At 44.7% G+C, this 13066-nt stretch overlaps 1 protein-coding gene across 5 annotated transcripts in view; it reads left to right on the forward strand.

Moving 5' to 3' along the window:
- The window catches only part of HECW1 (HECT, C2 and WW domain containing E3 ubiquitin protein ligase 1), a 1624660-nt gene that overhangs the window by 1331853 nt on the left and 279741 nt on the right, over positions 1-13066 (forward strand). For all 5 annotated transcript variants that reach the window (XR_011274209.1, XM_069613305.1, XM_069613307.1 and 2 more), the window contains one exon: positions 5383-5466. Coding sequence is in view for 4 of the 5 variants with exons in the window: in XM_069613305.1 (XP_069469406.1) it covers positions 5383-5466 (84 nt within the window). In the remaining variant the exon portion in view is untranslated. The remainder of the gene's footprint in view (positions 1-5382; positions 5467-13066) is intronic.

Raw genomic sequence — 13066 nt, forward strand, 5'->3', positions numbered from 1 at the left:
GAGGCGATGTGTCTGCTTGGAGGATTTCACGTGTTTTCATCACGGGCGTTTTGAACGTTGTCATTTTTCCTGTGGTGTTTTCACCACAGTTGTTTTTGCCTCATTTTTATAAATGGGGGTTTACCCCCAACCCCGTCTAACCCACCACCTTACCCGGTCACCCACCACCCCTCATTCCCCTGCCCCAAACATACAACACATACAGGTATTTTAAACAAAAATGTGGTGAAAAAGGCCTCAGTGAAAGCACCTTGAGGAAATGTACAACGTTTAAAACGGCTGCAATGAAAACACAGTAAGCGGTTTGGAGTGGATCAGCTTAAACAATGTGTTCATAAGATCATAAGGCCCAACAACCCTTCCCCCAGAACAAACGGAGGACTCAGCCAAGGGCAAGTTAGACTGTTGTTTATTACAAAAACCAACAGGGATTATACAGGACATTCAAAAATCTCCAGAGTCACCGCTCCCAAACCCATGTGAAGCCATTTTGTTGCAGAGTATCATCACAACATGGGCCCTTCCCCGAAAAACCTATCCCGCTTTCTGGTTGGTTGATCGTACTGGTATACCATATAGATTGCCCCTATGGATTTCAGTTAATTGGCCCTGTCATGTCAGGTGACTGGCATGCCACTTCCCCCAGAAACTACCTATTATATTATTGAAGGGTCGCAGGACTACCATTGGCCCTTGCCCTCTGCCATCCACCCTGGATGTGTGTCCCCTGATTGGCTGGAACTGATCTCCCTAGGCCTGGAACCCAGGTCTGTTCTCAGCACTCTGTGCACCTCTTCAAGGTGATGAGAATGACTATGTGTTCCCAAAATATCTGTTAGCAATACCACGTTTCCCTGTCAGAGTGCTCTCCACGTGGCAACGCTGTTAACTTGTTCATGTTTCACTTTATGTCTGTGGTGCTGGGAACTGTTCGTCTTCTCACCGCGTGTGAATAACCACTGTCTACCTTGTGGTCTGCAATATATGAGGATTTATTCTGTTTTTCTGCATATGGCCGCTTGTCGATTTAGGTTTGGAATGTGCTGCTTTTCTCTGACCTTGGCTGTGAGTTCCGGTCCTCCTGTTCTGTGCAGCCTGGTTCTGCTTTCCCTCATCTCTCGTCCTGCAGCTTGTGGCCTTATGTGATCCTCGTTATACTTATACTATGATTTCTACACACCTATAACGCACTATGTTTCCTATAGGTTAGTCGGACTTGGTCCTGCCGGGCTCCTTATATGGTCCTGTAGTTCCATACGGTTAGTTGCCATAAGCATCTGCCAGCTTGCTCTGCATCCCTTTGTTACTTTGCGTTCAGCGTTTCTGCACTTGACTAATGAGAAAAATAATAGCTTTTGACAGTATGAATATGTATCTGTCCTCTACAGTACTGTGTAAGCATGTTCTTCGAGTATACGAATGTGATCTTGTCTAACGTGGCTATGTTGTGGTGTCACTAATGATGTCAGCACAGTGGTTTCTCAGCGTTAGTCAACATCATCCATCGAGGCATTTGGGTCCATGACCATTTTTGAAGCACCTGTATCCATAAGGACATTCACTGGATATGGTTTGAATGGCTGGCTGGGAGAATATCTTTCCTGCATACGTGTCAGTCACTTGTCCTCCTGCGGCCTGTCCGAATAGTGAGTGACTTTGTGTGTTTTTGACTCTTCGGGCCGTCATGTTCATGGGAGCGAGGAAGGGCATTCCAGGACCCTCTCTTCACCAGTGCCTAGGATTGGCATACAATTACAAGGTAGGCATACCATTCCCAGTGATTTTGATTAAATGCCCAGGTATTTACACCATTGGTATTACATTTCCAGGTACCCACTCAATGCCAGGGCTTGCCAACACCCACCCTCGCCCTCATTCTCTTTGCCTGCGCCAGGATGCGCCATCAGGTGTGCAAGTTGGCGCTTCCCGCCTTATGGCAGCAGTACACAGGTGCCAGCCTCAAGAGATAAAGGGGTATGCATATGTTTCCTCAGCAGCCAGACTTCCCACTGAGGGAGGAAATGAGAAAGTAGGCAGGGCACTCAGCCATGCCTTCACCATGTCCTTGGCCCTACTTCCATTACCAGCCATTGGACTAGGGGAAGACTTTCGGTGGGTGGCGTCCATGCTCCCCCATATCTCACACTGGGTGCCTACCCCAAGTGCTTCCCGGGGTCAATGATGTTCAGAATGTGACCATGGAAACAAGCGGCTTAGAGCTACCACAGTATACATCCACCGAGCAGGTGCACTAATAGCCCCAAAAGTTAGGAATGAAAAAGAAGGTCAACCCCATTTCGGTGCTCAGCGCTCCTTTGCCTGGACATGCAATGTTAAGCAGACCTAGAAGGAGGAGTGTCAAAGTGGCAACCCACCTCTTATAAATAAACCCTTCATAGCCCCAACATGTGAAACAGGAGGACATGGAGATGTAGTGTTACTTACAAGTTCACAATCGCATTTCAGTAGTAGTTCTTCGATTAATGATGGAAATGGTCAAATAAAAATAAATACAAAATAAATAAAAAATGTGATCTTTTTCGTAACACACTTTTCTTTATTAAAGCATTCTCTGTAATTGAATTCGTTATAATCACATGTAACCGTCCAGTCTCATCCACATGCTTTCCTCAAAGCAATGCTACGTTCAGAGGGTGACACTGCGCTGTAGGCATTTTGCAGAAGGCAGTGAATTGCTTTGACGAGGTGTATATTGTGGGTGTTAATGGAGCTATGCTGTGATACATGAGATCATTTACGCCCTGGGGTACATTACACGTAGGGTGAGCAGACGTCCTGGCATGTGTGGCCCTGTCCCCATGCAGAATGATCAGCTGCCAATAATTCAACATAACAGTTGCTAATCAAAGGAATTCTAGGCTAGTTTGGGAATTTTACATGAACACTAGTGCCAGATCCCTGCTTTCCTTGAGGGGGGCTCGAACCCCAAGCTTTCAGTTAACATTGTACTGCACAGATTGCGTGAGAAACATGTTTTAGCCAGGCCTGGAATAGCAATTGGAGCAGAAAATCTTATTTGCTTGTGACATGCTTAAGGCCACAGCCACATTTGCAAAGTTTAAATGCAGGGAAACGGCTGGAATCGTCACAACAGCCCGTTTTCTCACAAGTGGAGTGACTGCCAAGCTGTAGTCCTACCTTAATGTCGTTGTTTTATTTTTGAAAATCTGGTCACCCTAATTAAAAGGATATTCCAGTTCTCTAAAGAACACAGCAATATGCACGCACAAGCACAAGGCCACGGTCTATTATGAGCTTCAAAAGGCAGAGGTGGCTTGTGGGATCCTTTTAGCATGTGGCAGGGAGTGCTATGGGACCTGGATTAGTGTCACCACAGGCAAAGTGGCCAAGCTTCTCCCAGGGATCAGATTTAACCTTTGCTCCTTGCGGGGCCAAGCTACTTCCACCTGTTGGGGGTGCCATGGCCAACAGATAATCTTGTCTTAAACTAAAACTGGCCCTTTGTGAAAGCATTATTTCTTATCATGCATAAATGATAAATCCCATTCACAACCTTTGAAAAACGCATCCCATTCGTCCTCTAAGAAAAAATATCTTTTTGGCCAGAGATATTGAATAAAAATGGCATAATACTGTGAAGGGGGAAACACACGAAAATTGAGTCTGTGGTAATAATCTCCCCTTATAGGTCACCTGCAAGTGACAACGTGCTTCAGGGAACATGCACGTTCTTCAGAAGTGCTCTGGAAAATCAAAGAAGAGCCTCTTGAAATACCTTCTTAGAACACATTTACTGGACATGAGGGAAGGTTAACATGTACAGAATTTGTGAAGGAAAAAGAGCCCCCACATCCTCCATCCCCTCCCTCCCTCCCATGCGCCCTCCCTCCCTCCCTCCCATGCGCCCTCCCTCCCTCCCTCCCTTCCTTCCTTCCTTCCTTCCTTCCTTCCTTCCCTCCCTCGCACCCACCCTTCCTTCCTTCCTTCCTTCCTTCCTTCCTTCCTTCCTTCCTTCCTTCCTTCCTTCCTTCCTTCCTTCCTTCCTTCCTTCCTTCCTTCCTTCCTTCCTTCCTTCCTTCCTTCCTTCCTTCCTTCCTTCCTTCCTTCCTTCCTTCCTTCCTTCCTTCCTTCCCTCCCTCCCTCCCTCCCTCCCTCCCTTCCTTCCTTCCTTCCTTCCTTCCTTCCTTTCTCCTCTGTCATCTGGACTCACCCTTTGTAACCACCACCCCTGCTACTCCCTTCTCCCCTACCTCACATGTCATGGTCTGCTCCAGCACACCATCTTCGTCTGTGCTTCATGGCCAGCCATGGAAATGCTACAGGGACTCTGTGGGCTCTCTTTGAGGTTTCCAAGGTGGGCTTATTCTTTGTAGTTTATTATTTTTTTTGGTGACACAGGAAATATCTCATATTCACCACTCGAGCCTTTTCTTTTGTCAAAAAGAGCCCTTGGCGCCCGGGACATTTTGCAGGGCGACTAAAGGCAATGATCAGCATTGCCCCGGGCCATACCGGGTGGAAACAGCTGCTAGCCTTCACTAAAGCTGAACTGTGGGGCTTTACCACCCACTAATGGTGGCTCTTGCCTAATGAGGTGCCCTCATGTCAGAATTAGCCTGAAAAGTGAATACAATAGAGGTCATTATGCAAACTAACTTCAGGGCTTCACCTGAATATGTATACAAGTTCACCACAAACCTTTTTCTTTTAGTGTTGTCTATTAACTGGAGCTGTATGTACTTTCTATAATCTGAAATTATTGGCATGGGAAGGTAAGACAGAAGAAAGATGCGTTGTGAAGAAGAGCACAGCCACAGCCTGTGGGTGTTATTTTGCTTTTAACCACCCGTTGACCACCCATGGTCATGCTAGTCTCTATGGCCGTTTCCACTAACTACCTGCCCCTCTCTGCCCACAATACACAACCCTGGGATTTTCTGTGCTCTTAAAAGAATTCAAATGTTATTTTAAGCAGTCTTCTGAAAGGTAATGGTTTAATTGTAGCCATAAACCAGCTCCTAGCGTATTAAAAAGGTCTTAACCATGTGTGCCTTCTCCTCCTCGATTTATATGCAATATCTATGCCCTTGCATCTGTTCCTTGCATTGAATTTCTGTTAAAAACAAGCACTGGCAACGCCAGCACACTTTGCTTTGGATTAAATAGGCCTTTTCTAGGTTCTGCCACAATATGTCCAGGTTCTAACACCATTTACCAGCTGTTGTCATGTTATGGCCAAGTAGTATCATTATGGCAGTGCCTTGGAAATCCCTACAAAAAGCCATAGGTAAATCATGGACAGCACATCTTGAACGTTGGCTGAAGGTAAAATGAATTGTGGGCGTTTCGATCATGTGTCCCTGTGCACAGCATGATGGCTGAATGTCATTCCTTTCTCAGGGAGAAGATCCATTACATTCGAACAGAGGGTACTCACGGGCTGGAAAAACTCTCCTGCGATGCAGATCTAGTCATACTTCTGAGGTAAGAATTCTGAGAAATGTTATTATACGGTGAGCCTGGCCTCCTAGTAGAAACCTCAAGCCTTTAGCTCCAAAGCAAGGACTCCCTCGTTAACCTAAAGCCTACAGTGTGGGGCTTGCCAACACTTAAGAATGACACCTTCCTTGGCTTCCTTTCCATATTTTCAAACTATGTTTATGTGTAATGTGTAATATGAGAATGGCCAGTCCAGACACGCTCAGTGATGGCCATTGCGCATGTCTGGTTGCCTGATGTCATGTTAAGCGTTTCTTTGTGAACACAGTATGCTAACAAGAGTTTAGGAGCTGGCGCCACACAAACATGCCTTTTTGCAGTGCTGTGCACTCGTCCCAAATAATACGTAATATTGCACCAAAAACCCTGTTACTCATTGCATTATACCAATGAAAGCTTAAGTGAACCCCGTAGGCGTCTATGTGGATTCTGAATTAAGTATGAAAGCTCAGGTCAATAACATTGCAGTTACGTCAACCTATTATATTAGACTAGCAAGTCAAAATTGACCTTTTTTGTCTAAAGTCAACAGCGCTATATTGGCGAGAACAGTTATTGGTGCAAAGCTAGATTACTGCAGCAGTTTGTTATTTGGCACTGTCCAAATTGCAGGTGATCCAGAATAGCGCCGTACGCGTAGTTGAAAACAAAGGCAGGGGGTATCGTATCTCCCGGGCGGGACGCGCGCTCCACTGGTTACCAGTGGCAGCTCGAGTCTCATTTAGAGTCCTTGCGTTGGTGTACAAAAGTCTTTCAGGTATTGGCCCATTATACGTGCCAGAAAGGATCTCTCGCTCTCAGATTCCGAGAAACTTGAGATCTAATGCTGTAGACTTGCTGAATCTATCAAGATCAAAATTGGTCTTAGTGAGTAACTCTGCATTTGCCATTGCGGCATCGAAGTTACGGAACTCACTACCCTTACATCTTGGAAATATTCCTACATTGACTTCTTCCAAACGATCCCTAAAAACCAATCTGTTCAACCAATGCTTTAGAACTTTATAGCTGGTTTCCGATGAAGTTTAGTGTTACTTCTCATCTGATTTCTCGCTGTTCTCTTTGTGAGCGCCCTAATGCCCATGGGCTTGTTAGGCGCGATATAAATTAATATAAAACACGTACCACGTGGCACAGCTTTCTACATTGCAAAATGAGGAATATTGTTTCCATTTTCATGCACATTGAGGCCTGTCAAAATATCGCATTTTATTGTTGTATTTATCTAACAATAAGGTTGTCATTTCAATCATAAATGATGCCCTTACAAGGCAATGCAGATTCCAGATGGAGCCCCCGTGTAGAATAATGGACTCATAATAGGGGGTGAGGCCTGAATGGGAATAATCCATATCATGAGGGGGTAGCATAGATAGAAATAGACGGGGGACGTGAACTGGGGAGCAGAAACATTGAATAAGCCGTAAAAGCCTAGTGCCGTTGTAAGTGATCAATGTGCATATTTACATGTTGTACATTCATGTTGAATGTTCTCAGGAGGGATATATGGGGGTTAGTATGTGAGGGCCAGTAATTGCCCCTTGGTGGTTAAAAAGTCAATCTTAAGTCTTATTTTAAAAGTACTAATAATGGGTTGACTTTAATGTTGGGGGGGCGGTATTCCAGTGTAAGGGGGATAGGGAGAGAAAAGGAGCAGAAACTCGAGGATTGACGGGGCACTACAGGGGACAGAGAGGCTGATAACAGAGAAGCATTAAAGAGGTTGTGGGGGAAGGAGAAATGCAGTCTGCCAGGCAGGGGGAGGAAGAACATGGACACATGTGTAGACAAGGAGTAGGCATTTAAAGAGAGAGCGATTGTGCATGGCGAGCCATCCAGCATGGTTTCAGTGTGCATAAGTAGGGAAGGAACATGATAGGTTGTAGATGATAGGTGTAGTGAAGTTAAGTCAGCGTGTGTAGTGTCAGAGAGCTCCCTTTGGCTCTTGAGTGCATGTTTAAATTGTCGTGCTCTGCGTCTATACTGCCATTTTGATTGTGCGTTGTACAATGAATATTTTGAACAGCTAATTTTGCTAATCTGCACTGTTGGGTGAACGAAACATTTGTAAAACCTTTAGTGATAACCAGATGTGAAATGTCGGCAGCAGTAGCCAAACACTGCCTGTCTTTCATCTTTGAACAAAGAAAAGTTAATTTCCACCCAGACAGGAATTTCAGTTAGATCATTTAATCAGCTCTATTATTGACTTCCGCAACAGGCTATTTACGCTCATCTGCTTTGATCTCTACTTAACGCAATTCAGCTGCGTCTTGATACGCACACTTATAGTCGGAAACTACAAGTCCCGGCATAACGGGCCATAAAACGGCATCAGCAGTGCGTTAGCTAGGCCGGTTATCACTGGCTTCCGTCCAAGTTGCTGGGGCAGAGATTGCTTCCCACAAAGGTAAGATCCGCTTGATATTGGAATACTACGTATTGGCGATGCCAGTGGCCATGAGTTCCCCAAAAAAAGACTAATTCTAAACACATATCTACAACTCGGGCTGACGCTGAATGCGGGTGTCAGTACAGACCATTCACTAGGGGTTAGACCTGTTGTTCTGATAAATGGATTGTCTGCCTGCTCGGAGGGTTGCCAGGTCTCTCAGTACTTTCTCCCTACTGGCCCTATGCACAGTTCTGAGACCCTACCCACTTGCATCAGTGAGACAACCGGTACTGATAAGCCCTTGTCAACTTTTAGTGATGAACAACATCCTAACGTGCCAGATCTGATTAAAACAGAATTACTCATGGGTGCTCTATCTCCGATGATCTGTACATCTATAATCCCTGAAGACCAGGTCAATGGTGGTACCAACAGCTCTCTTGGTAATTCCATTAAGCTTGAAGATGTTGTGCACCCGCCCTCCACGATTTCTCCCATCACTTCTCCCACCCTCCATACGCAAGAAAAGTCTGTATGTTTACCCTCTAAGGCCTCCCCAGACCAGCTAACTATTAGTACTGTGGTTAGTCGCTTGATTCAGCCTGTTTCTACAAAGAACTTTCAAAATCCAGTTTTAGATCATTTTGTCACTGGTCAGTCATTAGGAAAACATGTGAAAGCACTAAAATGCCTACTACTTAACACTACTCTACTAAAACCCTTGACTGAAGTCGCTGACCTCTTGACTGAGTATGATGTTGACATCTATGCTATAACAGGGTTGTGGCTACATGATCCTGCAGGGCCTGCTTTGACACTGGCCCTTCCCCAGGACTACACGACCTTAAGAGCAGACAGACCCTCTGGGAAGGGAGGAGGCGTGGCGCTCATCTTTTGCAAGTCTTTTAACATCAGCCTTATTAACACAATGGCTATTGGCGACTGTGAAACATTGCATGCAAAAATGATGATTGGTCCTAATACTACGATCAATATCTTCTGAAAGCTGCAGACAACTGCAAATCAGTTTCACCCGTATTAAAGTTCATCAGTGCAGTATAAACTGACTGCCTTCTTCATCTTCTTCTTCTTCTTCTTCTCCTTCTTCTTCTCCTTCTTCGCCTTCTTCTCCTTGTCCTCCTCCTCCTCCTCCTCCTCCTCCTGCTCCAGGCCGGCGATTTCAATCTGGAGAGATGATCTTCGCCATTAGTCACCCTTGTCAGCTGCGCACCTCTATTAAATCTCCTCCCACTTCCGAGTCTCCCTAACATACTGAAGGAGGAACCTGCTCTGCTTATCCTCTGACACCGTTTTGAGGTGAAGCAAGTCAGCTATACTCTTCACTGACGCCCTGATGCTACTCGTCCTTGCTATTAGCAATTCCCTTTACATTCCGAACTTTTTACATCCCATCATCTAGCAGTCCGCCTTTTCCGGACTTCGACACGGCTCACGACTGACAGCCTTAGGATTGGAGCATTAAGGCATGTGTAGCAAACACTGGCAAAGTTATGGTGGATTTAAAAAGGCTTGAGAAAAACCCTTGCACCAGAAATGTGAAAGTAGAATAAAACATTTGAGCCAAGTCACACATGCCACAGCACCCATCCAGTAATAGTCACTGGATATTCACCTCCAGTCCAGAGCCACATGTGCAATGAATTGTGGCTATGCAAATTAGCTCAAATGCAAGCATTTAGCTACAGAAAATTGCCCTTGTTTTACCGGGTAGTAATTGCAGTAATTGCACCGAAAATGGGTGGAAAGCTGGAGATTTACCTCCAGCTTAAAGTTAGAGGTAAATCTCCAGCTTTCTGCCTAAACTGGGGATTGGGTGGAGCGGTAATGTGGCAGTAATAGCGTTACCACTGCATTTTCTCTGCTACATTGTGTCTTAGCTATTATCTGCACATTACAATTTATTTGTTATATTCATCAATTTACTACACAAATAAATATATTCATTAAAATATATCAAATGCAAATGAATTATGTATAGTTTTACTGCAGTCATTACAAACATGACAGACCTGCCGACATATGTTTCATGTTCTTTCATTTCTTTTAACAATTCATCAGTGCAACTGCATGTTGATGGAGAAAACGGCATTTCATCATTTCCCTATGTAAAGCACGCAGCCATAATTATATCCGGCAAACTCATTTAGCCTATAGAAAAATGGAATGATTTTATAAAAGACAAGTTCCCCTAAGAGGCCTATAAGGTGTGTAAAGTTGGACATACTTAGCTCTGACTGGCAACCAACTTTCCCCCAGCCACAGCGACCAACAATATGTACATAACTGATGTGCTGTCTTCATATTGGTCCAAAAGCCCAGTCCATCTCTACTGCTCCTCTTTTCATCTGTACGAAAAGCGGAGGGCACATTGACTGTATTCTCTACAAATAGAACCCTCTCACATATCACTGACTTACCATTCCTCCGAGTAGCTGGTTGGGTGGGTCAGTGTCGGCCATATATTGTACTGACTGGCTTTGGACCAGTCTAGCCAGCCTCAACCTGCTTCTTGTAAAATGTTCTAGCTTGATTGAAGGCCTGTCTCACAGGAGCATAACCCTCTCTACCCTCAGTCACTCTTACCCCGCCATTTCTCCACCACATAAATAGATGGTTGTTTAGTACGACTGGGTAACTACTAGAAGCCTATGTTTGATACACCCCTACATAAGGCTGACACGTTCTATGCTACAATCAATTCCCCATAGACTGCCATGCTGCTTGCACATCATCCCTTCTATATAGACCTCCAAGTATCATCCACATCATCTCTTCCCCATATTTTCTTGTGCTTCATCTCAGCATCTTCCCTTATTCGCCATTCTCTATCCCCACATATTTTCTCCACAGACTTATGAGCTGGATTGGCAGAATATCCTCTCCAGAGATGGCTCAAATGCCATCATCTCTTCTCAATAGACTGGCAGTCTCCACCCAATCACCCCTTCTCCATAGACTGCCTGGCTCCATCCACATCACCCCGCATGTATAGACTGCAAAGCTCCAGCACCATCATTATTTTTCTTTACATTGCATCCGCATGGTCTCTTCTCCATAGACCATCAGATTCGAAGCACATGGCCATGGTCCCTTCACCAAAGGCTGCCTGATTCCATCCCATCATCCCTTCTCTATAGACTGCTTAGCAGGATCATCATTTCACTATGGACTGCCAAGCTCCATCCTCATGATCCTTGAAGCAATAGAACCCGAGGAGGGGGGCATTACCAGTAGGCTAAGGCCCCAGGGTGATAGTTAGAAACCCCAGTGAAGCAAGGGTTTTAACATAGCCCCTCGGGCATTACCCAACCAGTAATGCCCCCCTCCACGTTGTACCGGGGTACTAATAGCAATTTTTCTCAAGGTGAGAGACAGCATTGCAACTGTTTCTCAACTGAAGAAAAAAATGGGTGCCAGGGATCTGGAGAAGGGATTGCGCATAGTCCCTTCTCCCTTTCCATGATGGCCATTAACAAATAGAAAAACATGTAAATAAAGAAAATCATCATTTTGCTGTAGACTGTGAAGCTCATTCTCGTGATTCCTTCTCCATTGACTGCCAAGCTCCATCCCCATCATCATTTCCCTATAAATTGCCAATCTTCTTCCCCATGATCCTGTCTCCATTCCATACCCTGACAGGCTCCAGCCCCATTCTCCATTCTTAATAGACCGCTTGGCTCCATCCCCACTATTCTTCTCTAAAGACCGCCAATCTCCATCTCCATGATCAGTTCTACATTGACTGTGATGTTCCATCCTCATGACACCTTCTCCATAGACTGGCGGGCTCCATGCCCATGATCCCTTCTCCATAGGCTGCATGACTATATCCCATTATGCCTCCTCTATAGGCTGCTAGGCTCCACCCAATGATCCATTCTCCATTGATGTGAGTCTCTTCTCCACAGAGATGTGGGCCTCATCACAATCCTTGTTTTTCCAACAGACACTCAGGCCGTACCCCAGCCTTTCCTTCTCCAAGGACAGCCTATTTTCCCTAAAATGGCACTTAAATGTCTGACACATGATTTTTGGTATTTGGAATTTGACAGATCGTGCAACTTGCTCATAAAACTCCAAATCTCCAACAATTACCCATGGCCCAGCATTGTAAACTAAAAGCTGATATTGAATTGCACTTGCTGCTTCATAAGTGAAGCACAGTTGGGGGGAGGGGAGCTGGGTTCAGTAAAACTACATTTAGAAATGTTTTCAGAATGAGTTTGCACATCCACTAATGTACCTTTGTAGATGTATCCATAAATGCATTCATTCCGCATCACAGATAACTTAAATCAAATATTTTATTTAGAAAATTGTCTTCATTTTTATATCACCTGCTTCGTTTGAATCTAGAACAGTTCATTAAAAAACCAGCAAAATATAAAAAAATCCATGTCTTTTGGATCTAGAGCCAGATTCCAGTTTACTGTCCCTAAGACCTTGCGCAGCCCTCTTGATATTCCCTTAAATGCTCAGGAGCTTCAGGAACCGGTAGAGGTTTGGTGATCTGCTTGTCACTTGGAAGCCAAATTGACCAATTTACTAGGCTATAGAAACTGTCGCATTTAATGTTTTTTTAAAGAAATGTCTTGGGGTGAAGAACCTGTGCCTGATCTGCACATTCCCCTATCTACCTAATCTAGTTTTGGCAATGTCCTAGGCTACATATGTTCTAAATTGCTCATTAAGTTCCCATTTTTGCAAAATGCTCCAATTACTGATGGTAATCTTCATTCCTCCTAGTTATACCCTTTCCGCATCCCAGTCATTCCGGCATGAGTTTGGAACCTCACGCCGTAATTACGGAGACAGGGAAGAAGGAGATGGGAGGTAATGCCCCACTTATGGTTTGGTAATTTCCATACTCCTAGTACTACTCCTCCTCATCACAGTCATTACGACATGAGGCTACAAGCTCACATAGTAATAACTTGGATGGGGAAATGGGACGTGAAGATAATGTATTTGGGGGTTATTAAAGCTCACCAAGATCATCCCATATAACTCTCCCGTAGCATTGCAAGAATACCACTTGAAATACAAATCCTAAAAGGCTTAGAAAATATACTTCACTGCAAAGGATAGGACATCTCAGTGAGCGCAAAACCCTTAACATCTCAGAGTCCTGAGAAGCCTTTCCTTACTTGCATGTGCTCCTTTTAG

This window comes from Ambystoma mexicanum, chromosome 5p (assembly GCF_040938575.1).
Source record: "Ambystoma mexicanum isolate Mex_15411 chromosome 5p, UKY_AmexF1_1, whole genome shotgun sequence".
NCBI classification, from domain to species: domain Eukaryota; kingdom Metazoa; phylum Chordata; class Amphibia; order Caudata; family Ambystomatidae; genus Ambystoma; species Ambystoma mexicanum.